This window comes from Copidosoma floridanum, unplaced genomic scaffold, assembly GCF_036245765.1.
Source record: "Copidosoma floridanum isolate Cflo_tuat_1 unplaced genomic scaffold, Cflo_Japanese_pri ptg000019l, whole genome shotgun sequence".
Taxonomy (NCBI): Eukaryota; Metazoa; Arthropoda; class Insecta; order Hymenoptera; family Encyrtidae; genus Copidosoma; species Copidosoma floridanum.
Genome location: NW_028321896.1, coordinates 7,029,815 through 7,056,241, shown reverse-complemented (window position 1 = coordinate 7,056,241; position 26,427 = coordinate 7,029,815). Strand labels below are relative to the sequence as shown.

Here is a 26,427-nt window from a genome sequence, read left to right as displayed (position 1 = left end):
TTTATTGACATTGTTATACATTTCGTACATGTATAGTAATATATGAATAAATTGATGAACAAAAATAAGTGGTTTTTTTAATACATTTCTGATTGTGTTCATATTTATAATGAATGATTATATATTTCAAATAATTTGAAACAAGATTGTATTAGTATTATTTAGTAGTTCAATTATAAGTAGATCAAATATTAGTATTATGAGAAGTATTATTGGCAGTAATAAAAGTAACATAGACATATTACAGCAATTTTTATCATTCTGGTAAAGAGAGCGCGGTGTAAGATATACGTGAACTTATGTGTAGTAATTATAGTATAATCACTACTAAGTAGTGCCATAAGGTCGATTTTATGAAACTATGCAAGTATCTATACTTTTGGAGGTCGATTTTCGGGTAGAAGATAATTTGTAAACTTGCCGCAAACAGCACAAACAATGTCAACTTATAATTTTCTATTTATTAAATTAGTTGCGGCTGGTTTATACGTGATAAAAAGACTTTACTGTAAATAGCAATAGTTATTTGTATCAGCGCCATCTAGCGGTCTTGATTTTTTGGCCATTGGTGGCTCCTAAAATTCTCAATCAGAGCAATTTGGATTAGAGCTATTTAATTAATTATAAACCAGCCGCAACTCATGATAAAGCTATAGAATAAAAAAATAACGATATATGTGTTTTTGGCGGCAAGTTAACAATTTATCTTATGCTTAAAAATTTATCTTCAAAAGTACAAACACATAGGAGGTCGATTTTTGGTAGAAAATAGATTGTTAACTTGCCGCCAAAAACACATGTATTGTTATTTTTTCATTTTATAGCATTACCATGAGTTGCGGCTGGTTTATAAGTGACTAAATGGCTCTAATCCAAATTGCTCTGATTGAGAATTTTAGGAGCCACCAATGGCCAAAAAATAAAGACCGCTAGATGGCGCTGATCCAAAATAATTATTGCTACTTACAGTAAAGTCACTTTAGTAGTTATAAACCAGCCGCAAATAATCTCATAAATAGACGATAAATAGTTGACATTTTTTATGCTACTTGCGGCAAGTTTCTACATCAATATTCTACATATCTTATATGGCTCATAAAATCGACAATATTTGCAAAATTACAATACTCTTGACCTTTGACCATTAAATCATGTAAGCACAAATTAATCAGTCCATTAAAGAGACAACCGATGAAAAAAGGCCTGAAAAAGAAGCACAGTCACACGAAAAGTCTCATACAAGAATGGAGCATTGGATCTCACTTGATCAGAGAGAAGGTTGGGTTCTTTGTTTACTTATAACACTTAAAATTTACATCTCTGTAATAAATGTATTTTTCAATTAGTGAGATCTGATGCTCCCTAAGACCTTTTTTCTTCCGCTGTCTCTTTTCGACTGATTAATTTACGTGTATATTTGATCGTGATTTACGATTTCTGTAACACAAATTTTGTTATGTACATATTATATAAGTTAACTGTTTATTGGAAATCTAAAGTTGAAGGGCTCTTCTTTCATTAGTTAATGGTAAAAGGTCAAGAGTATTGTAATTTTATAAATATTGTCGATTTTATGAGCCATATAAGATAAGTAGAATATTGATAGTTTTGGAAGTCGATTTTTAGGTAAAAGATAAATTGTAAAGCAATTTAAATTAAGTGAGATCCAATGCTCCATTTTTAGGAGACTCTTCCTGTGTAACTGAACTTCTTTTTTAAACTTTTTTTCTTTAGTTGTCTCTTTTGGACTTATTACTTTACGTATCTATTTAATCGTTGTTCAAGATTTCTGTAACAAATCTTGGTATGTACATATTATATAAATTGATTGTTTATTTAAACTATAAAGTTAAAGGGCTGTGCTTCCATGAGTTAATGGTAAAAGGTCCAAAGTATTGTAATTTTGTAAATATGGTAGATTTTATAAGCCGTATAAGATAAGTGGAATATTTGTACTTTTTAGGGTCCATTTACAGGTAAAAGACATATTGTAAACTTGCCGCAAACAGCACGAACCTCGTTAACTTATTATAATCTATCTATAAGATTAGTTGCGGCTGGTTTATAATAATCAAAGTGACTTTGCTGTAAATAGCAATAGTTATTTGTATCAGCGCCATCTAGCGGTCTTGATTTTTTGGCCATTGGTGGCTCCTAAAATTCTCAATCAGAGCAATTTGGATTAGAGCCATTTAGTCAATTATAAACCAGCCGCAACTTATAGTAATGCTATAAAATGAAAAAATAACAATACATGTGTTTTTGGCGGCAAGTTAACAATCTATTTTCTACCAAAAATCGACCTCCTATGTGTTTGTACTTTTGAAGATAAATTTTTAAGCATAAGATAAATTGTTAACTTGCCGCCAAAAACACATGTATCGTTATTTTTTTATTCTATAGCTTCATCATGAGTTGCGGCTGGTTTATAATTAATTAAATAGCTCTAATCCAAATTGCTCTGATTGAGAATTTTAGGAGCCACTTTTAGCCAAAAAATAAAGACCGCTAGATGGCGCTGATCCCAATAATTATTGCTATTTACAGTTAAGTCACTTTAATAATTATAAACCAGCCGCAAATAATCTTATAAATAGACGATAAATAGTTGACATTTTCTATGTTACTTGCGGCAAGTTTACAATGTATTTTTTACCTGTAAATCGATCTCTACAAGTAAATAAATATTCCACTCATCTTATATGGCATATAAAATCTACCATATTTACAAAATAACAATACTTTGGACCTTTTACCATTAACTCATGGAAGCACAGCCCTTTAACTTTATAGTTTAAATAAACAATTAATTTATATAATACGTACATACCAAGATTTGTGTTATTTTAATAATTATTTATTTAACAGAGTGACCAGTAAGCGCCCCGTGTCATGAGGTGATAGGCGCTTGTGTTATTTTAACAATTATTTATTTAAAAGAGTGGCCAGTTAGCGCCCCGGGTCATTGAGTGATAGGCGCTTGTGTTATTAAAAATTATTTATTTAACAGAGTGGCCAGTTAGCGCCCCGGGTCATTGGGTGATAGGCACTTGTGTTATTAATATTACAATTTTTAATTTTCACGCGTCTTTGGCAATGCCCCTTCACTGCTGTGCTGTCTGCTCGACGGAACATTCTCCCTAGATCGTATAGCTATATATACGATCTAGGGAAAAAGTTCCGATATTGAATCCGCCTAACCCAACGCTGGTATATACGCATAAAAACGCATCAACAAACTCCGAAATATCGGGTGTCATGGGAGTGAAAACAGCAAACAATATCGAAGTTTGTTGACATGCGGAACCCACTGACAGTTAGTACAGGTTGACGCTATAGCACCGCCAGACTATGCAGTATGCGGCGTTACCACGACCTATACGTATATATATATAACTTAAGGCAGCATTTGCGGAATACAGCCTGAGTCTCTCTCAGAGTCTCCTAGCAGACAACAGCAGAAGCACAGTAGTCGAGGTGACTGCAGTGTATATATATATATATTATAATATATACAGCAGCTGTGTTGACTGTTAAATTGCTGTACTTATCATATTATAACACTGATGATTCCAAGAGGATTTCCTCGCAGACTTCACTCGACACCTCGATATTTGTAGCAGTTGCTCATGACTCCCTGACGGGAAAACAGTTTTTCTCGCTTTCTACACATCTTGTCAGCTCCAGGAATTGACCATCTGTGCAGGATCCTGCAAAGAGAGGAGAGGACCTTCGAGAGTAACATACTTGTAGTTAAAGACACAACAAAATGATTTTCAATTCGTTTCCCTTGTTTCTCCTCTTTTTGAGCATCGCTTGCTGTTTCTGCGATGATAGTCCTGACCAGGAAACCGACGATGCGCTGGGCAAAGTTGTCTTTGCGAACATCGTAAGTAATAAAGAGAAGACAATTCTGAGTACCAAAATGTCTATTTATTTTTCGACTCTTAAACAATTACACTTTGTACTGATTGCATGAGTATTTTCGGAGTTTTCTTTGTCTCTCAAAACTTGAGTGTATTGTTAAGGAAACTTTAGTTTTCGTAAACAAACGTGATTCTGTCAATATTTTGCAAATCAATGTGTAAGTACTGTGTGAACACATTAAGATAAGTTCCAATTTCCGAAGCTCTTGAGATAAGAACAATCACAGCTGATGACGAACCGTTCAAACGAACTTGAATTGATAAAGAGCTTGTTTATGACCCCTATAAGGTTACTACTTCAATAAAATGTAACGTGTATATGGCTGTACACGTCATGTGTGATATTGTATTTCATGTTTATACAGCTTTTTTTTTTTTTTTTTTTTTTTGCAACTAGGTCAATGGCTCTGATCACTGAAAGATAGTAGGTTTCTTATTTTTATTTTACAGATTTTTATCTTTCGCATTACGTTCACCTGAAATCAATACACGTGTACTTAGTTATCTTTGTATTGTTTCAAGAACCGAGAAAAATAAAAATAACTGCTAGAATATATTACGTATATGCTTTTTAAAAATATACATATTTTTGATTTGATGTATACATTTTTACGTAACAATAGAGATGGGTGTTTGGAGTTCTTGGTATTGTTACTCGGAATAATTGTGTTTGCCACAAAAAGAAACCAAATATGTACCGACTAGGTTTTTGAACAATTTTCTAGATGTTCAGACATGGTGACAGAACTCCAGTCGTATCCTATCCCAACGATCCCTATCGAAATGAAAACTTGTGGCCTGTGCCCTTTGGCCAGTTAACTAATGTGAGTACACCTTGTTTGTTGTTCATTGAAATTGCCTTTAAACAATTTTACTAATTTAGTTATTGTTCATTTTATTCCATCGTTTACCCTAAAGTTAGGAAAACATCAGCAGTTGCAGTTAGGCATGTGGCTAAGACAACGCTACAATCACTTGATCCCCAAGATTTATTCTGTATACGATATCTATGTAAGGAGCACAGATGTAGATAGAACTTTGATGTCAGCTGAATCTAATTTAGCTGGTCTTTACCCACCTTTTGGCAATCAAGAGTGGGATATCAAGAGATGGATGCCAATACCGGTACATACCACTCCAGTAGAAGAGGATATGTTATCTGGAAATAAGTATTGCGAACGGTACAACTATGAACTGGAAAATGTAAACAAGTCTCCAGAAATGGTTGAAATAAATAAAAAAAATCAAGAGTTGTACAAATATCTCAGTAAAATGTCCGGTAGTAGTATAAATTCATTGGAAACCCTTCTGTTTCTATACAACACTTTATTCATTGAAGTAAAAAGTTGTCAATTTGAATTTTTTTCTACAAATTAAATTACAACAAAATATTAAGCTCCTTTTCTATTTTAGGAAATTTACAATAAAACTTTACCAAAATGGACCGCTTCAGTATATCCAGATAAAATGGAACCATTAGCAGTTAAATCCTTTGAAATCGAAACTTATAATCAAATTCTCAAAAGACTCAAGTCAGGTAACTCAAAACAATTTTTTCTTCCGTTGCTTTAGATGTGATAAATATTTGTTCTCAATAGGTCCGCTGTTGAAAGAGATGATTAAAAACATGGTGTTAAAGTCGAAAAATGCTTTGACCCCTGACAGAAAATTATGGATATTCAGTGCTCATGATGAGACTGTAGCAAATATGTTAAACACGCTTGGTGTATTTGAACCTCATTGTCCTCCATATGCTGCAACAATACTTATAGAATTGCGAGTTGATGCTCGAATGGAATACTTTGTTACGGTATAAAACGTACTTTTAATTAAAAGATCATTCAGAGATACACAGAGTTTTTCAATTCAATGATACTTCCAGGTTTCTTACAAAAATTCAACCGAAGATGCTAAAGTAATGACTCTTCCTGGATGTATTCCTGCTTGTCCACTACATCAATTTATTAAATTAACAAAAGATGTCGTGCCTACAAACTGGGAGAGGGAATGTTTAATGGGCTTCAAAGAATATCAATTCAATGTTGACAAAGACGCACTTATTGGTAATCATCGTTCAATGTATTTATGTGTACCATACATTTATGTGAAGAAAAAAAAAATTTGATTTGACTCTATTTTTTACAGTAATGTTGAGCATTTCAGTTCTCACGTTGGTTCTGTTATCGTTTATAACCATTTTATTCGTTTTATGGACTCGAAAAAAAGACGCTCAGTATTATTCGCGTTTAGATTCGGATGGAACTTAGATGTATACTGTTTAAGACTTTTTTTTTACTACTAGTTTTACTTTACACTTTTTACTAAAAAAAAAAAAAAAAAAAGCCACTGTATTTAATTCAAGTTAATTTAAAAAATTTAAAGATACGCATTTGTAACTTTCTGAGAATCGTCTCATTGTTCTTCAGAATAATGCTATTCAGAAGTTGACTGATATCAAAAGCTTTTGCTACAAACTTACAATATACACAAATTGCAGAATTTTTATGTGATATAATGAAAAAAAGGTTGGTACATTTGTTAAATATACAACTCTTATACATTTTTTATTCATTGTGTAACTTTCAATGTATATAACTAGACAGGAAAATTGTGCCATTGTAATTTGTAGACAAAAATAAGTATTTTATTATTTTTTGCGCTATTTTAACAAGTGAAGCAATCGTTTTTTAAACTAAATCGATTTTTTAAATTTAAATGAAATTTAATTTTTTTAGTTAAGCCGATCGTATAAGTCCGATTTATGACGTGATTAAATATTATTTATGTTATGTTTAGAGTTTCGTGGTGAAGCATAATAGTTTACAGAGTAACAAAATTAGTTCAAAATATAAACGTTACTTTGTATTTATTGTTTTAGGGTATAAACGCCTGTCTAGTCTTTATAATAATAAGTTGAACGTTTTGTTCGAACAAGTGTTAAATTTGTATTAGTTACTGGAATGTACACTTGCTATGGTTTATGGATAGATTTTCAATTGAGCCTTATCGAAACACTTTTCTGTTTCGATTGTGATAAACATTTAATGAAAAGTAGAAAAAATAGTTTGGTTTTTTTTTGTTTTAGTAGACTAGCCGAAAATTAATTTTAATACATATTTACTACAACAACAAAAAAAATAATATTGTAACTGCTTTTGAAACAAAAATATTTTTCAACGTATACAAAAATGATATATTGTCACACAATAATAAAGATATATTTTTATGAGCAAAATGTCTGTATTTATTTTACAAAAAACAAAAATGTTTCTGATTACATAATCATACCTCACGCTGTTTTTGTTCGGATTTACCACTACCTCGAATTCATGGCAAAAAATCCTCATCTTATTTACTGTACACAACAATCTTAGTATTAAATTATGCATTTATTATAATATAACTTATTGTACGTAATAAAAATAGGTTTGTTTTTTTTCTTGAATCATTTTTACAACCGCTGTAACACGAATAAACAAATACAACAATAGAAACACCGATGATTCACGTAATCACGTCAACGTGAAAACGGTATCACTCGCGTTGTATCTTCCGGCCACACTATTGTCACTGGTGTATGCTGAATTTTTTCTGTAAAATATTTACATTATTTTTATTATCATCATATCGACGGTTTTTTAACTAAGACCAAAAAATTATTTTACTATAATTTTTTTTCTTGTAACATGCTCTATTTTACTGTCAACAATAAATTATTGTTACTCATATATACTCAACAAAAGACGAAAAAAAGCAACGATAAAACAAAAGAAGAAAAAAAATATAAATCAACCACAATTTTCAGCAAAATGAAAAGAAAAAACATTAAGTCTCACCTTGAGAGTGTCTTCAACAACGTTTGCTCATACTTTTGTGAGTATCGGAAAAAAGTGTGCGGAAAAGGAAAGTAAACGTTAGTTAGTTAATTGTGATGAAGTTAGTTAATTATAATAAAAATAGATCATAAAAAAAAATAATGACAAACGTCGTCGAAATTATCATTCAGCCAGCATTAATTAAAATACCGATTTCCGGCAAAAAAACGAATATAAAAATATTAAATTTTCAAAGAAATCTTGTGAAATTTCGACGAATGCTAAAACATCAACAGCTCAAAGCAAATCACGCAATGCAAACGTTTCAAAACAACAAAAAAAGCTCGTGTTTCTATGATAAACAAACACAATAAATCTCATCTACATCATTCACAGCCAATAATAAAAATCAATTTTACAAAAAAAATACTAATCCACGTCATTCACAGCTAATATAAATAAAAATAATATTAACAATGATAATAATAATAATAAATTTTACAAAAAAATTGTGGAAAATTGGTATTTTCCACTATTATTAATTTTAAAAACTCTTATTTTTCCACACACAACTACTATAAAAAAAAAAAAAAAAAAAAAAAGCTCCAACTTTTAAAATACTTTCGAGCAAGCATCCTTTTCATAAAATCAATTAACAAAATATAACTATGCTAATAAAAAAAAACCTATATACTATATTGGACTACTTTTTTTTGCACACAAATGCCCACACATTTTGGCCAAACTTACGTACCATAGTTGATGTGAAGCCGATGTAATAGCGAACAACTTTTATGAATTTTTCGGGATCCTATTTACACATTACACATGATTGCGTGTCGGATTCGTGATTACGAGAGGCAGTATGGATCTTTGTTTTTTTTCGAACGTTCTTTAGGCATCTACGGACAATGCTTCAATGTTGTGGAAACTGGACATATGGACAAATAAATGTCGTTGATTATTATAACTGTTAATTTGATTTTTCTTTTACGACTATATCACGGAAATTTATTTGTAGTTGTAAACGAATAAAATGTTTCTCTGAGCATTTTCATCAGAACTTGTAAACGTAAAACAGCGAAAAAAGTTCATTTAATCAGAAAATGCTATGGATTTACTGTTAAAAAATTTTTTTTAATAAATTCAAAGGAATTGTGCGAATATATTTGTTTTTGCTTTGTTTAAAAGGATTTCTCTCTAATAAACATTTTTCGAGTGGAATTTTTAAAAACAAGGATTTCATTTTTACAGGATGCCAGGAACAGATTTTATTTTTAACAGCAGTATCATGCTGTTAGGACTTTTTCGCAGCTCTTTCAGTTCTTCATTCACTTGAATGATGAGTCAAGTACTCCAATTAAATTTATTACTTTAACTGTCGATAATTAGTTAAGACACAAAAAGTACACAATTTAATGCATTAAATATACATATTCCAATGAATTGAATAATTTGATGAATGAACGATGATAATTAGTCGACAATTTATTAGTAAAATTAATAAAATTTTGTGTTAATAACTTTCACAGCGCTAGAATGTAAGATTGCACATGTAGAATATAAAAATTTAATGAATCAATAGCTTCGTAAAATACATTTTACATATATTGATTATTTACAACTTATCATAACAATCGCATAACAACGATTTCATTAATAAATATTTTGTACACAATTCACCCAAAAAAAAAAACAAAAATTGTTTATCAATATATTCCTCAAAAGTTTCATATAAAATACAATAGATCTAAAAAAATAACGATCGCAAGAACTTTCAACGCATCGTTATAAAAATTATTTTCCGCCTTTATATTACAGAGAAGTTAATAGACTTGTAACAGTAATTTACCGGCTCTTTGTTATTTACAGTATACATCAATTCCATTCGGCAACGTAAATAAAATATCGTAACGCATGATCCTCAAGTCACTAAAGTGACTTGTACCATGATAAACGATTAGAGAGCATTGAGTGCTTCCATTGACTGTATAAAAAAAAACTTTGCACTTGAGTTATTGCACACGAAAAAAAAAAAATTGCACCACAAACCTCCACCAGAAAAATGTAGGTATAAATATATCTATAATATGTGAATGTAAAAGTATACCAAAGCAAAAGCAAATGATTTAAATTCTCACTCAACTTCTGCTGTAAGTGGAAGCATACAACAGTAGAGAGTGACGAATTATCGTCTTCCAATGACATTGAACATGATTAATTTGGCACAGAATTCCATACCAACGAGTAATTATTACATTTTAACACAATTTAATAAACCATCAGGAGATAAAAGTGTGCATGTAAAATTAGTCATTTTGACAATTCTCCATCTGAGACTTGATTATCGGAGTATTTCAACGAAATATTTTTGCTATTTTCATTGGCCTTACCTCGCATAAGCAATCGGACTTGACAATCCAAAAGTTGGTTCAATCGGCCCACCAACGTACTTGGCAATAATCTGCAAACGAAATATTTTTTTAGTAAATAAAAAAAAACTCGTTTGCACGAGCGTGAGAAGTGGAAAAAAAAAAAAAGAAAGAAAGAAAGCAAACAAACCGGAACGTTGTTCAGAGAAGTTGCTCCCATGCTGATTGCCATGTGAATGCAGAGGTAAAAGCAAAACAACAAGTACAAAATGGCAAAGATGATTATCGTCGCTATGATTTCAAGTTTGTAGCTCGTATCATACTGGATTTTACTGGACACCGTGTCGTAGACGAAATACACGTTTATCGATATGACGAGCAACGACAATGCCGTAGCGATAATATTGGTAAATCTGCAAATGAAAAACGTATTTATGTAACGTATGTATGACGACGTGCGCAGCAACATGTTAAATAATAAAGCACTGACAATCGATTCTTGAATTCTCCCATTATAGTGACGCTGCTCGTAAAAGCGATGGTCGGCAGCGCGGCAAACGGAAGCTGCAGACTCATAACCGCGTTGAGCAAGTCATTCATACCGGTGAGGTCGTTGATGTTGGCGAAAAAGGCAAGCGCAAAGGTCGGCACGATGGCGATCGTACGGGTGAAGAGGACTCGCTTCCATCTGGCCCACTGGAGATTCAGGAAGCCCTCCATGGCGAATTGGCCGGCGTAGGTACCGGTCATGGTGGACGACTGGCCAGCGGCTAGGATACCGATCGCCCAGATGATCATCGCTGCAAAGCCAAATTGACAGCCCAGATAGATGCCACCTTTGTACAGATCGGCTTCGATCGTCGCGTTGTTTGTCTGAAAAACCGAGCGGACAATAAGTACGACGTGATCGTTTTTGTCGAAGGCATGAAGCGCTTACCTCGAATATATCGATTCCTTGCTGGAACTTGTTGTCGACGCAGAGCTGGTGCTGAAAATTAGAATACACAGGTAAATATTGTAATTTAAAAAGAAATGAATTGACAACGTGACGGCGGAAGGAAAAAAACCTGCAGCTCACCACGTCATTGTTGGTTTTTCCGTAGAGTCCGTGAGCGAAAACCGAGACCACGAAGACGTTGATGATGAAAGAGATGAACAGGGCTATGGCGGCCTCGATGAAGTAGTACCGGTTTGCTTCCTTGATTTTGTTAGGCTTTCCGCGGTCGATGTCTCGTGACTGAAATACACACACAAGCACACAAAGGTGTAAGAAAAAAAATTTTTTTTTTTTTTAAATAGTACAAACAAAATTTCATGGTTTTACCTTGACTAGTGCACTGTGCAGGTACAAATTGTGGGGCATAATGACGGCACCGATGACGCCGACCGCTTGAATCAAAACGGTGCTGTCGCAATTCGCGCACCACGGCGTGAACATACCTTTGATGACTTCCAGCTGCGGAGGCGCCGACACAAAGTACTGAAAAACGTGGAAAAAAAATGTTGATATTGCTGTATTTTATATAATTAATTATGAGCGAGTAAAATTAAATTTTTCCACTGGGTCTTGTTTACCTCGTAGCCGAACGTCACCGCCATCACGGATATAAGAAAGCCGAAGAAGAGCTCGAGCTTCCTCAAACCGTATTTGTCTAGAAACAAGAAGGTGAACGTGTCGATTGCTGTGACCAGGACTCCGGCCCACAGTGGAAGCCTGCAAGGAGAATTTTTGTCAACTCATGGGACCAATGTACCACACGTGCGTCATATTTTTTTGGCGTTTCGTTGCAAATCACACAAAAGTTGTCAGTAATCGACGCAGGGTTGACGATTAACAGGCGTAAAAATCAGATTGTAATTTTTAAATGTTAAGGGCAATCTTACTATTTTTCATATTTTAAAACGGGATATCAATATATCGACGAGAGTTCTCACTTTATCCATAGATAATTACGTTATCGTACCGATACGATCGAGACCTGTCAACGTGTCTGCCGATCGGACACAATCGTCGTGAAATCGCTACGTACTTTCACACACTCGAAAATTGCATCTCGAGCGTCAATCGAAAAAGGGACGCGTATACGCGCCAATTAATTATTTCGACTGTATATGATTCGGGGACCTGCAAAAAAGAAGAAACGATAACGCGCGACTCTAAACCTTCGTGCAAACATCGCGATAACGCGGGAAAAGGAGGTCGACGCGAACACGCGCGCCCGAGCGTATTGTTCGTATAAAAATAATGACAATCACAATAATCGGCATCTTTGTCTTTATCTCTCTCGCTCTATTTTTTTGCAATTTATTTCTCGTTGACGCAATACACGCACCTCTTGTCGGTAAGTAGATAGAGTGCAATGGCCGTGCCTATGACCTCCTGCATGTCGCTGCCAATGATGGCTATCTCGATCATGATCCAAAGTACGAGCCTGGGAGCTTTTTTGTATTGCCTGTAGCACATCTCGGCCAGGTGGAGACCGGTCACTACACCGAGCCGAGCGCTCAGTCGTTGCATCACGAGGCCCAATACCGTGGCGCTCAACAGTACCCATAATAACTGCAAACAAAGAAATTTGCGTTTTTTGAGAAAAATAAAAAAATTAAATAATAATTATTGTTTGCTCACCTTGTATCTAGCTATCACACCGGATTGTAGATCTGATTCTATGTTGCCGGGATCCAGGTAGGCTATGGACATCAAAAATCCTGGTCCCGTGAAAGCCCATAGTTTTCTAAAACTAAACCGGCCCTGGAAAAGAAAAAAAATGCAAATGTTAATTTTGTTTGCCACGAGGAAAAAAAAGAAGATTTTTTAAAACTTTTCACGCGTTTAACACCTTTTATGTGTGTAGATATGTGTAGATATGTGTGTGTGTATATACAGGAAGAAACGCGTTAACGAGAAAATGCAAACGAATACTACAATAATGAAATTTTTTTTCATGAATCAAGTAACGCGTGTACCGAGTACACATGTACATATAGGGTAGATCGGCAGAGTTGTTTCGTTACAGCATATACGAATGAATGGGCTATCCATGCATGGAAGTATTTTTTTTTCATTTCGAGGAAAAAAAAAAAAAAAAAAAAAAAAAAAAAGAGAACAAAGATTTTCCGCGTTACTTATGTAGGTATGACCACGGTTACTCGGCGAATGCACGGAATCGCTCTTTTTGGTATGCCATTTTTTCTCACATGTCCTATTACATGCTTTGATCATGTCGAAAAGTATTTACTGGACTAACAACTGAACCCTTTTAAGACACCCTTTTTAGACACCTTCGTTGCACTGATCAATGTCATTTTTGGTTTTACCTCGAAACACGTGTTAAATAAAAAAATAACAATTAACACATAGGCTCTGACATGGCTTTTAAATAAACGCTGTTTTTTATTTTTATTTTTTTTTTTCTTCTAATTGGTTGGGACATGAAAACGTGAAATGATAAAACTTTGGCACAATGATCCACATAAGTGCTGCAAAGAATGACAGATAAGAGCTACATACTAAAATCCATATTCGTAAACCTGGTGATTAAAAAAGGCTAGAGTTGTTAAAAAAAAAAAAAAGTTAAACGGATCAAACGATAACAACTGAATTCAGCTGTTTTACTGGGGAATCGAATATAAACGTTAAAAAATATGTACATGTTAATATTCGCCACGACGACTACACGAGTCAAGTTACAGGTATTATTTATTAGTTTTTTTTTTTCAATTGGGAAATAAAAGTTTTAATAACCATTGTGCTGTTGTCTCGGCGTTAAATAATATTCGACATACGCATATGAAGAAAAGCCGATTATGTGCGAATAAACGTGGTAAAAAAGAAAAAAAAAAAAAAAAAAAAAAAAAACCATAATATACATATGTACGCAACGATAAAGCCACACACTTACACTGTCGTCATCGGGTATCCTGACCCTGGCCTCGGCGAAGTACGTCTGGTTCGAGTTGGGCGACAACGAGGTACTCTCCGTAGGCTTATTGCTGGCCGGACTAGTGGTAACCGGGTAGGCATGGCTGTTGGTCGTCACCTCGGCACTCGTGCCATCCTCGCCCCAGCGCGAAGGAGCTCTGTTGCTCTTTCTGTCCGGCCCCATGACTTTACGATTGCACACTGTCGACACGTAATAAATTATCCCGAAGTGTAACATTATATGTGATTTTAGTTTAAGTATTCCTTCTTTTCTTTTTTCTGGGCGCAAATATATTTATAAATGAACTTTTTTATTTATTTTTTTTTTTGAACAAATTAAGTATATTATATATATATATATATATATATATATTGGTTCCACGCTTTATAAAAAAAATAAAATAGTAATAATAATGATTAAGTTCTTAGGTATACCATTTTTTTTTTTTTTTTTTATGAATAGCGTTGAATCGATGTACCTTTCTAAAGCTTTTTCTTTTTTTAAATATGCAGTACAGCTCAAAACACGCCGAATCAGAGCAGTGCCGGTATTTCGCCTCTTTGACTGACGAGTGTTCAAATTTAATGTGAATATATTGAAAAAATAAATCTACGAAAGAATTATTTTTGATCGAACCGTATTTAACACTGCAATCAACGTTTGACTAAATGATTTACAAATGTCCATAAATTACAGCGTCTATAATTGCGCGTTAAGTTATGTTCTGATGCAATTATAAAAATTACACAATGGAACAACGTGTATGTCATACTTTGTATGATTTACCTTTTTTTTTTTTTTTTTTTTTTTTTTTTATCAAAAAGAGTTATGGATGCACTCTTTGAGCGTATAGTAAATATTTCCCAACGAAACACTACAAGCAAATTCAAAACTAAAAGTTATTCCCGTACATGCAGTCATACAGTGAGAAATGAACAAAAGCAACGTTAGTGAAAATAAAAAAACCGCACACGTGTTTAAAAATACACATCGAAATTGCCAACGCGTAGAACAAAAGACTTAACGAGCGCGCGCTCGAAGGCCCGTCGGTGCGAGAGGCAAACGCGATCGCCGATAATTTAAATCCACATCGCCGTAAAACACGTCGCGCGAGGCTCGCTCGGATTACAAGCTGCATCGACCGGGCCAAATTAATCATTTCGATGTAATACACCGCTCGAAATTATTTTTACTGCATGTATGAAAATAATAAATCAATATACAAGAAATGGATGATTTTGGAAGGTTTCGAACGCGACACGTGAAACAAAAGGAAGAAAAAAAAAAAAACACGAAGCGAGAAAACGTGAGAAATAAAAAAATCTGAGCGCTCGTCATCGACGCGTGACATATATATGTATGCACTGTTGAATTATCATATCACTCTAAAATACCTAATGCGCACACGTACAGAGCCAATGATTCAGAGTTGCTTCGACATTGTCCACGCAAGCGTGCGAATATTACTCTACGTACACGAGAACGCCGCTGTCACCATCACTTGCGCACCGAATTCGAAAAAAAAAAAAAAAAAAAAAGGTACAAGTGTAGTTGGCGTTTGTGCAAAAATTGAACCGACGCGCACCGCGGGACTGAGCGCACTCGAGTGGACGAGCGAAGCTCAGGACCCGACGATTTATTAATTATACACGTAGGGTGCCTATACACGTACACACGCGTACGCGAATTAATCGCACGAGGCTCGCACGCGCGTGTATAAAATACCAGCACAAGCGGCGTTTCCAGCGAGCGAAGATAGATCTTCTTTTTCTTCCTCCGTCCTCCCTCGCACTTTTGCTTTTCAAGTGCATATATGTGTATATAAATGCATGATGAAAAAAAAAAACGGCAGACGCGCGGCCAATGATCAACGAGACTCGCCGATTTCCCCCCGCGCGCTTGAATGTCACTCTGCGCGTGCTAGGAACTGTACATACACCAAGCGTGTCTGTTTCGGTTTTTTTTTCTTTTTTTCCCGTGCGTCAGCCTCCGGGGTATTCGGAAGGAGATAATAAATCGGACGCGCCGATGCGTCGGAAACCAAGCGTTGTAATTGCGATGATGCAAGTTGAGCTTTGCAGCGATTTAAAGAGGAAATCGTTTTGGAGGTCCAAAAGTTGAAGATTACTGGCTAATGGTGTTATTTTTGGCTTGTAACTATCGTGATTTTGTGATGAAAATTTGATATGCCTTTTACTACTATTTTTACAAATTTTTACTTTCTTTTCTTGTTTCGAGCTAAATTACGCGCAAGAGGAGCACAAAATATGTATTTCAAGGGAGAAAATGACCACCGAAAAACTTTATGTTAATAATTCTTTTATCTTAGATATGTGTGGATAACTTTATTAAAATAAACACAAATATTTACTGGGAATGAAAAATCAAAAGATTTATCGTAGAAATAAACGCCTAATCGGAGTCATGCGTATAGTATCGAAAAAGATCGGGGAAGTCCCGCGAGTAATCAACCACATATACTAATGAGGAAAAAACTCTTATTTCTATTCGGAAAATCTAAAAAATTTTTTTTTCTCTCTCTTGCGCTTGCTTTTATTCAACATCTGCAATGATAAGTTGGTAAGTAACACGAGTAAGGAAAAATAAGTTTGAAGAATCGTTGGTACTTAGAAGCTATTTTGTAACGTCATATAATAGCGTGAACAATACAAAATATTCAGAGTATATTAACGTGCGTTAATCTTTGTTCAACGCAAATTTATATTAGTAAAAAAATAAGTGTAACAATGTAGAGCTGCGTGATTTTAGACTAATTCGTTTCAAAAATCCATAAAATAATGATATAATAATAATAATAATAAGATTCAGAAACGGAAAAATTTTCCAGACTCATGAAAATGGTATTATTTGTTTTTTTTTTGTTTTTTTTTAAATGCACAAAAATTTTATGCCAGAAAGTTATCACTTAGCAATAAATTTTTATTTAAAAGGTTAAATTAAAAAAAAAAAAAAAAAAAAAAAAAAAAGTTACGTACGTTACCAAATTTTTTTTATAAATTGACGCATACATATAAAAACATATACTTTAAAATAACTACGCTTTTTCAAAGAAAAAAACATAAACTACATATTCTGTTAATGATATTGATAAATGCCACGTAAGTGTTAATTAATCAGTACAGTAAGTCATTAGCTATAGAAGAGATAACCTAGAGCAGATGTACTAAATATACTTGACAAAGTAATTCACTAAAAGACATTTTAATGTTTTTTTTATTCGAGGAATTTATTTTTTTCGACTTGGTAAGGCCTTCAAAAAAAAAAAAAAAAAAAAAAAAAAGTGTTTACCAACCTACCCAAAATAATAAAGAAGCTATTAAAACCATATAATTCTAATCTCAGCTGTTAACGAAACGATTATCTATTTACGAATAACAGCGGGTACTTTTACACGAAAAATATTGACAAGACTAGTTGTTTGTTGTAAAAAAAAAAAAAAAAAAAAAAAAAAAAAAAAAAAAAAAAAAAAAAAAAAAAAAAAAAGTTATGTATGAGACTATCTCCCCCTTTTTCACACATCTAAATTTTAATATATTGGTATCTTGTGTTGTTCAATCACAGTAATCTCAAAATAAAGACTCACTAGATAGATGAATCTTCACATATGATCAACGACACGTAGTTATTATCTACTCTGATCCAATCAGATAGGGGCATATACGTGAGAATACACAGTTCCTACAAATATATCATATTGTGTTTACCCTGTTGGATCTACAGGATCGGCTTATTGAATAATAAAAAAATAATAATCATCATTATTGTTATGATTCCTTGGGAATGTTTCAGTTTTTATTAAAACAGGTTACTAAAATAATGCTTAACTTTTACTTCTAATTAGGTTTTGTTAGTAGTAAAAAAAAAAAAAAAAAAAATTAAACTAATGTGGAGGAAAACATCTACGAAGTCTCCTGAGTTTTGTACTTTTTTGATAATAAAAATGACGACAAACCCTTTTTGCTTGAATAAATTAAATAAACATTTTTTTATTGTTCACAAATTTATTCATAAAAATGCCAATTGAAATAAGTGATTTTTTATCGAAAATAGCGAAGTTATATGTATTCACTTGCTAATCTAATTCTTTAATATTAATAGGATTTAAAAAAACATGCATAAGAAAATGCATCATAGAATAAAGCTAGATATTTTTAATCCTTTAATCAAGAGCTCGCAAGTTTTTTTCCTCGAAGAAAAGATATAATCGTTTACTCATATGTAAGATAAAAGAATTTCGCACCTAGTTATTTATAAAATTTTTTTAGTAATTAACTATTGGTTAATCAATATTATCAATTCCGGTTTTTATCGGTGTCAAAATGAAAACTCTGAGTAATAATGCAAATGCAATAGTGCTAATTCTGTAGACACTTTCTACTGGTAAGAAGCATCAGATAAAAATAATTATTATTGTAATTTTTTCGTGTTATGCGATACACATTGTATTTTAAATATTTTTATTGAAATACTCCTTAAAAATAATAATAGATTTATATCACACAGACAACCAGATTGTACCCGATGTTTTACTGTGCTTTTATTCGATTAGCATACTATGGCGTCATCAATCACAATTAATCTCTTATCTTCTTTATTTAACGCCTCGATCAATTCAACAAGTAACACAATAAATATCGTACCTCTCAGTCAATAATGTGTTTTATCATATTTTAATTTTAAAAGATCAAATGATTCTATAAGTTAGTAAAAACTTTCAAGTCATTAAATTTTATTTTGTTTTATTTATTTTTTTTTTTTTTCTACTACATAATTGAGCCTACACCGAGTGCCATACCAGCTGTTAGTTCTTGCGTCAATGACTTCTTAAGTAGTTTATAATGTTAATGACTAAAATAAATGTTATCTTCCTATTTTAATGTTCTTGTCGACTAGGATTCTTTGTTTTAAATTCTAAGGCCTGTGATGCATCACGGCCAGTTGGAAAGAACTTCCAAGTCATTAAATTCTATTTATTTTTTTTTTTTTCTCTAATGAACAATTGAGCCCCCACTAAGCGCTATACCAGCTGTTAATCCACGCGTCAATGACTTTTTAAGTAGTTTATAATATGTTAATGACTAAAATAAATGTTGTCTTCCTATTTTAATTTTATTCTCGATTAGGATTTTTTTTTTGAAATTCTAAGTAAGGCATGTGATGATTTATAATTAAAACATCACAATTAGAAAATTTTTCAAAGCAATGAACTCACTGTCATATTTAAATGATTCAAGTAATTTATTTGTACAGTGATACATTAGTATTGTCTACTATTAAATACAGCACGAATTTTACTAACAAAAATTTTTGTAATTGTGGTGCTGTTATTGATAATCAAAATTATTGTTGTAAATTCATACTCTCTACTCTTAATTAATTTTATATTATTTTAAAATGTTTTAAATAGAATGTTAAAATGATGTTAAGTGTAGATTGCATGGGGCATAAATTAAAAAAATTCAACATCATAGTACACATAAATAAAAGTCGTTAATGTCCCTTAAATGTACAGAAAAGCTGTTTTACACATTTGAAAATTATTGTAAAAAAAGTTTATCTACACACACATAAACATGTATATTTACTTCATATACACATATACACACGTTATATTTCTGCTGCAGATGATATCAGCTTGGCTTTTTCCAAACAGTACTTACCTATTGTCTGATTAATAGCTTCCTTGCAAAATTATGGAACAAAGCATTAACAAAAAAATACCAAGTGAACATCATGCGAGCAAACTGTTTGTTCCAGCTGAAGTTTTTTCAAAACCACATGCATTGTCCATTTACATAGAACATTTGACTGATCTTCTGAATGGTATTGAAGTACTCAACTCAATAAAAACGTACAATATAGACTACGCTACAGGATAGGTAGAAGTAAATAATACTTACAATAACTTTTACTTATTTTTTTTGTGCATAAGTTTTTTGAAGCTGCTCAGGAGAGAAGCAAAACCTTGTCAGCTGGTCCTCATAGTATATGTACTGTTTTGGTAAATTGATACATGTGTTATGCAATTATGCAGAAGTCATATCTAAAGCGTATTCTTTGTTTATCTTACGGTAGCACAACATCCAATAACAAAGTTAACCAACAAGTGTTTTGTGGGAGGTGTAGGTATGTGAAAAGTAAACTTATGACATTTGACACTTCAACTTGTTTATTGTCCCTTACACTCAACCACACGTAAATAACTGAACAGAAATAAATAAAAAATAAAATAAAAATGTAAACAATGAAACTAAACAGCTTCCACTGTAATGGTATTATTTACAGGCGAGACGAGCTAACACCGGAACACCCCTCGTTCCCTCAAGAGTGTCTACGTCCGCACTGCACAGTGCGTTGTGCACTATACCAGCGAAGAATGGCTCTCTCTTCTTTACGTGTACCTACTTATCTGAATTAACATTTTTTATTACATGAAAATGAAACTATAGTTGTGTGTACATATGTCCGTCTGTTTTAACGGTACACTTGATTTTGATTTGCAAGCGTATGTATACTTAATAAAACGTACAAACGCTTCTCAAATAAATAGTGGGCTCCAAAATGTTTGAATTTACAGGTAAGTACATGACATATTTTTTCTTTCCATTTTTTAATTTACGACTGTATAAGCTGATGAAGACATTTTTGCGCGCACGTGTTTTGCATCATTTATTTTTTATCGTCATCACCAACGAAATTGAAACATTCAACGGATAGTTATGTCATTAACTTGGAGGACGTAATAATTACATGATCTGATAATAACTTATCAATAATAAACAGAATTAAGAAACAAAAAAAGAGCAGACGACTTTTATCGTCTGGTAAAAAGGCACTCTACCTTATCAAGAGTCCTTACCATACCCAGATAAGTGTCAACTCCAAAAAGTATTTACCGATTACCGATCAGAGTTAAATGGGGATCGGGTGGGTGCGTTCCAAAAGTCAGATTCGTCTCATTCGCAATGTAAAAGGTGTAAATGGCAACACTCATGACCTTTAGTACCTATTTGTCAGCTAAATTGTAGTATTGTACCTAAAAGTGACTGGCATGAGGCATGCGAATCGAATGCAAAAAAACTTAGTCATCATACCACCACCACGTACTATTAGTTTGTTGTACGTCATTAATAGTTGACGTGCTGCTGCACTATATATATAGTCTGCACTTGCAGTGTCTGCGACGTCTGCGTCCGCAGTCTGCAGCACGTATTAGCTTGCAACTTGCTATTTGCTATATATAGGTAAAGTTTTATTACTTTCAATTTCATTGTACGTAAAAAAAAAGAGAGAGAGAGAGCTGAGAGAGTAACGTTAACGTATTACAAAGGCAGTACAGTGAAAATAAGTACATGAATACTTTTAATTTAATCCGACAGTTCCGCCCGTTCGCCACCATCCACTGCACCGCTGTCATCAAGAAGGCGTCACCGCGCATTCAAGTATTCATTGTCCACATAGTGCAAGTTCTTCTTGGAAGCTGGATAACAGCGTATAAAGTAAGTACATTGAAAAAATCATAAACATTCCCACCGAAGTTTGGAGTCTCACTGTTTTATATATTCGCAAGGTAAACGCCCTGATAAGTCTCCCTGCAACGTTTCAACTCGGTCTCTCACACGGGCTTAAGAGCACGACAAATCCCGGATTCTCTTATCTTCTCGCGCCACGTTTCTTTTTTTCTTTTTCGTTAGTTTCGTTTGTACGTGCTTATATCTTATCCGAGATTTATGTTGGATTAGGAAAAATTATATTTGATGAAGATGCGTTCCGCGCTTATTCGAGAGTGAGTTGGGAAAAAAAAATAAACCTATGAGGTGAATGTGTTTTTTAAGTTTTTTAGAATTCAGGAAGAAAAAACTTTGGCTTATTGTAACAAGTACGTATGTGTCATTCGTGCTTGTTTGTGTATGAGTCATGGTTTTGTTTGCTTTTTTACCTACCCACTTGATGTTTATGAGAAAAAATGATGATAAGAGACACACTTATTCACAGTCTCAGCCACAATCAAAGTTAAAGGAGTTGAATCAGATATTATGTAATGAGAACAGAGATCATGATCATATATTGTGCTGATGTGGATAATTGTATATGTCATGTACCCAAGTAGAAACTAAAGCATTATTTAAAAGTGTAAGCAGAGCTTTTTTAGGGCCACCATGGTAAAGATAGTCTAGAGACGGCCAAGTATTACCGGGTGCGTAATTAATCTTTACTTACGTGGTAGCTGTTCATCTTTGTGCAGGGTCGTTAGTTCCATCATCTTGAGTGGGCCATCTGCTTCTTATCACTAATCATAATAATTTATGAATAAGATGCCTTGCTCTTTGTATTTTGCAGACTACGTTGATGGTTTGATAAAAAAGCGCTAAGTTTTCGAATAGTTAAAAAAGAGACTTTATTTTTTGGATTCTCTCTTTTCATGTCTTTTTTTTTCATGTATTAAAATTTCAGGTTGATTCCTTATAAGATTGTGCAAAAACAATCACTTATACAAGGCAGTAAGAAACCTAGGCAAGATGTCTAACGTTGGAAACTTGGAACAGCAAATTGCAAGCTTGCAGCTTTCGCTTGATGGAAGCCCCGATGGAAAAACTATGAAGACTGGGAAAAAAATTGGCCCAGCAGTTCCACCAAAGCCAAAAAAGTCACTACCACAGGTCAGTTAATTGCAATCTTCTACACATAACGTGATGTATTTGGCAGTTTAATTCATTTCATTACATATCTATTTTTGTACTGATCACAATAATTTTTTTCAAATGCATTCATTTAATGGAACTGTAAAAATGGTAATTTTTTCGAGTAACGAATATTACGAGTATTTTTTGTAATGTAAACAGTTTTATTATCATTTCTAAATTACTGGGCAATATGAAAAAAGATATAAATATATATTTATATGTTAGATGATATAATTTCGTTTCTCTTTTAGTAAATTTTAGCCTTTTTAGATTATACTTTTATTGTAACATTTATCTGTATTCAAGGGAATTTTAATTGCAACAAGTTGCAAAAATATAATTCGTATTATTTTTTCTTGCAGGTACCGCAAAGTTATTCTATAAAGGGTGCATCAATACCGTCATACAGCACAGTATTAAACAATACTGGATCCATCGACAAAGCTAATAATCTGTACATGAACTCTCCAGCTCCCTATGTATCGCATAATGCCGAAAAAAATGATTATGCACGTTTCACATCGACAAATGGATCTGACTCTTCAAAGTTTTACCAGAAAAACGAAAATTTGTATGCAAATCAACTACAAGACAAATTTGACCCTGTGTTCAATTATGACCAAAATAGATACGACGAAAAAAACTTTTACTCTAACATCGGTAATATGCCAGGACCTCAAGTGCCAAACATAATCGATAGAACTAGTGGAACGCTTGCTGATCAGTCATCAAGGGATGTAGTTTACAGTAACATAGAACCTGCCATACCTATACCTGTTCCTCAACCTGTACAAAAAGAAAAAGATATTGTTTACAGCAATATTCAATGGAACACTACAAAACCTGAAAGTACTTACTGCAACATTCCTTCTCAGAGCCATAACACAGGTAAATCAACTAAATATAAGATTCTTTGCAACAACATCGTCAATACATCCTCACGAACCATATACCACCAATTCCAATGCTTGTAATTTCATCAACTTTGTTTCCCCTTCATTTGTTTCATCTATGCATTACATTTTATTTTTGATTTGTTATTCTTACTTTTATTTATTCATTTATTCGTTTGGTTTATTTTTGTTTTAAATTAACTTTTGTTGTTTCCTCCATTATTTTAGACGACTTACCGCCACCTCCCGACCCCTCAGAATACATTTCTTGTATACCAGGTAACACCTTTCCTCCCCCTCCGGAAGAACTTCCGCCACCACCTAGTCCCGTATCATCCAGTTATAGTGAATTAAGAAGAGCGACTTACCAAACAGATTTTCCATCCGAATCATACCCGAACGACATTTACGGCCCAAGCTCGCAGTCCAGCTCCACTTATGAATCCATTTACGAGCCGATCAATCCCAGGCCTCCGTCACAGCTGTCTTGCAATTACTCCGTGTACTCCGGCTATGGCTCTGCCTCTCAACCACAAGGGAAAATATCGCCAGTGAAAGAAGTAAGAAACCCAGTTTTCTGTACCTAGAATTTTATACTTTCATCAGTTCCAAGAGTGATTTTGTATACACTTTGTTAAATTAGTAGTGAAACATGCATTACCCGTGAAATTTCAGGTAGATGTTTTAACAGATCTCCTGGTGCAAGGAATGGAAGATAATGCCGACGACGGCGATATATACGGAATTTGCTCGCAGTGCGGCAAAAAAGTAGAGGGTGAGGGAACAGGTTGTTCAGCCATGGACAAAGTCTTCCATATAAGTTGCTTTTGCTGCTTCGTCTGCAGCGTCAATCTGCAAGGTAAACCGTTTTACCCCCTCGAGGGTAAGCCCTACTGCGAGGAGGACTATTTGAACACTTTAGAAAAGTGCTGCGTCTGCACTTTGCCGATTTTGGATAGAATTTTACGTGCCACCGGAAAACCGTATCATCCGTCGTGTTTCACGTGCGTAGTTTGCGGCCAAAGTTTGGATGGTATTCCATTCACAGTTGACGCCACGAATCAAATACATTGTATACAATGTTTCCACAAGTAAGTTTTTTTGTTTTTATTTTGTATACTGTAGTTTTAAAGAGAAGAATAAATTAATAACACCAATATGGTTTATGTATTTAGAAAATTTGCTCCAAGATGTTGCGTATGCAAGTTGCCAATAATGCCTGAACCAGGCGAAGACGAAACTGTACGCGTTGTAGCCCTTGACAGAAGTTTTCACATTCAGTGCTATAAGTGCGAAGATTGTGGACTCGTGCTATCTTCAGATTCGGAAGACGGATGTTATCCCTTGGACGACCATGTTCTTTGTAAAAGTTGCAACGCTGCTAGAGTACAGGCCTTAACGTCTCATATGACGACTGAATTGTAAAAAAATTTACCAGTACTGCATTTTATCAAACTAAGGTGTACTGAAATTATATGCACAAACTTTTGAGAAAACGATATCGAATTTAAAAAAAACTTTTCAGCATTTTCATGCTACTACAATAATCTTTGGAAAATTTACAAACTGAAATGAATGCATTTTTAGCATGTGGTAATTATCTACAATTTTACAAGCATTTGATATAGATATTTTAAAGTTGCAAGGAGTAACTTTTGTATAATTTTATAAAAGCTTATGTATGTTGCATTTTTGTAAATAACATAAAATTTTTCAATTTCATTAAAATACGTATGAGTTGTTGGTTGATTTATAAGAGTATTTATGAACTGCTGAGTAAGTAGGGAAATGCAACGTAAGGTAACGGCAAATACACACTAAAATAGTATATGCCCAAGTATTTAGCAAATGAAAGAATGTGCAGAATAGCGTTATTTATTTTACACTTCAGGTATTTCTATACTGTATGTCGTAGATTGATTTATATAGCTTACAGAAAGAAAATATGAAATAAAGAATTAAGTATTTTAGTGATTAAGCTACTTGTTTGTAGTAAAATTGTGATTTCTTTCTAAGTGTAATAATAAATACCTTATTACGTTATTATTTCAATGTTATGAGCTTAAAAAAAAAAAAAATTAAATCATTCCATGACAAATGTGTACGTTTTTTTTTAAATTACCCTGTAGGATTAGATGATAAAAAAATTTATTTGATAGTGATTTAAATGTATTTTGTATTTCAGATGAGATTTATTACTTTTCCCAGAGGTTTTCCATAGATTTACAATTGTTTTATAGCTCTCAATTTTGCTTCGTCATAACTACATTCTACATTTACGTATTTTTTTCCTTTTTTTTTCAATTCTTTTACTTCTGTATTTATTTCATTATGCATTTTGGTTATTTTATCTCTCTTAAATAATATACATATATATATTTTTTGAATTTGATATATATGTATCTCTTATCATATGTTTTTTATTATTGTAGAATTAAGATCACTTAGACCTTTTATTATAAATCTACATAACATATTTTTTTTAATATTAAGTTGTACATCCATCCATGCGCAAATAATGTTTTTTGGAGCTTCGTGCAAGAGCGATGCATCATAATTCAATGCACTTTCTTGGTTTGGACAAACGAAAAGACAAAAAATTAACATTTTGATTTCACATGTATTTTCTCATTCATCATTTTATTTTGTTCATAATATTTACTATGAATGCATTTAAAAAATGCTGAGGGATACAAAAAAAATTCTCGTTAGAATAATTGTTTAAACATTGGAAACACCAAGAGGAAGATGTAAAATCCACTTATTTTTTTTTGTATTTTTTGTATTTTTTTT

General features: G+C 33.2%; 3 protein-coding genes across 9 annotated transcripts; 2 read left to right on the top strand and 1 right to left on the bottom strand.

Moving 5' to 3' along the window:
• The first annotated feature begins 3,514 nt into the window (after positions 1–3,514).
• LOC106635871 (Acid phosphatase 1) lies at positions 3,515–6,256 on the top strand. Of its 2 annotated transcripts, XM_014348056.2 has the most exons (7): positions 3,515–3,889; positions 4,652–4,750; positions 4,845–5,264; positions 5,340–5,463; positions 5,525–5,736; positions 5,809–5,989; positions 6,072–6,256. In XM_014348056.2, exons 1-7 carry the CDS (start codon positions 3,770–3,772, stop codon positions 6,191–6,193), a joined length of 1,278 nt encoding a protein of 425 aa, XP_014203542.2. In that variant the 5' UTR covers positions 3,515–3,769; the 3' UTR covers positions 6,194–6,256. The 2 variants fall into 2 exon arrangements, with proteins under 2 accessions (XP_014203542.2, XP_089449603.1); XM_089593477.1 differs by lacking the exon at positions 3,515–3,889 and having other exon boundaries at positions 4,691–4,750; positions 4,849–5,264.
• Positions 6,257–7,146: 890 nt separating this feature from the next.
• Positions 7,147–20,401, bottom strand: Mvl (solute carrier family member malvolio). 5 transcript variants are annotated; one of them, XM_089593475.1, is made up of 13 exons: positions 20,128–20,401; positions 19,958–20,050; positions 14,016–14,236; positions 12,743–12,865; positions 12,447–12,673; positions 11,689–11,827; positions 11,438–11,593; positions 11,192–11,350; positions 11,051–11,101; positions 10,604–10,986; positions 10,304–10,526; positions 10,135–10,205; positions 7,147–7,517 (listed from the first exon to the last, which is right to left on the bottom strand). In XM_089593475.1, exons 3-13 carry the CDS (start codon positions 14,217–14,219, stop codon positions 7,439–7,441), a joined length of 1,815 nt encoding a protein of 604 aa, XP_089449601.1. In that variant the 5' UTR covers positions 14,220–14,236; positions 19,958–20,050; positions 20,128–20,401; the 3' UTR covers positions 7,147–7,438. The 5 variants fall into 5 exon arrangements, 4 of the variants coding, with proteins under 4 accessions (XP_089449601.1, XP_014203537.2, XP_089449600.1 ...); XR_016293100.1 differs by lacking the exon at positions 7,147–7,517 and adding exons at positions 7,763–7,794; positions 8,496–8,672 and having other exon boundaries at positions 19,958–20,400; XM_014348051.2 differs by having other exon boundaries at positions 19,958–20,401.
• Positions 20,402–21,160: 759 nt separating this feature from the next.
• Zyx (lipoma-preferred partner zyxin) lies at positions 21,161–25,789 on the top strand. Of its 2 annotated transcripts, none has more exons than XM_089592676.1 (7): positions 21,161–21,301; positions 21,437–21,556; positions 22,512–22,717; positions 23,104–23,629; positions 24,010–24,194; positions 24,310–24,725; positions 24,810–25,789. In XM_089592676.1, the coding sequence occupies exons 3-7, from the start codon at positions 22,577–22,579 to the stop codon at positions 25,057–25,059; spliced, it is 1,518 nt and encodes a 505-aa protein (XP_089448802.1). In that variant the 5' UTR covers positions 21,161–21,301; positions 21,437–21,556; positions 22,512–22,576; the 3' UTR covers positions 25,060–25,789. The 2 variants fall into 2 exon arrangements, with proteins under 2 accessions (XP_089448802.1, XP_014203441.2); XM_014347955.2 differs by having other exon boundaries at positions 21,163–21,301; positions 23,863–24,194; positions 24,810–25,786.
• Positions 25,790–26,427: the final 638 nt, after the last annotated feature.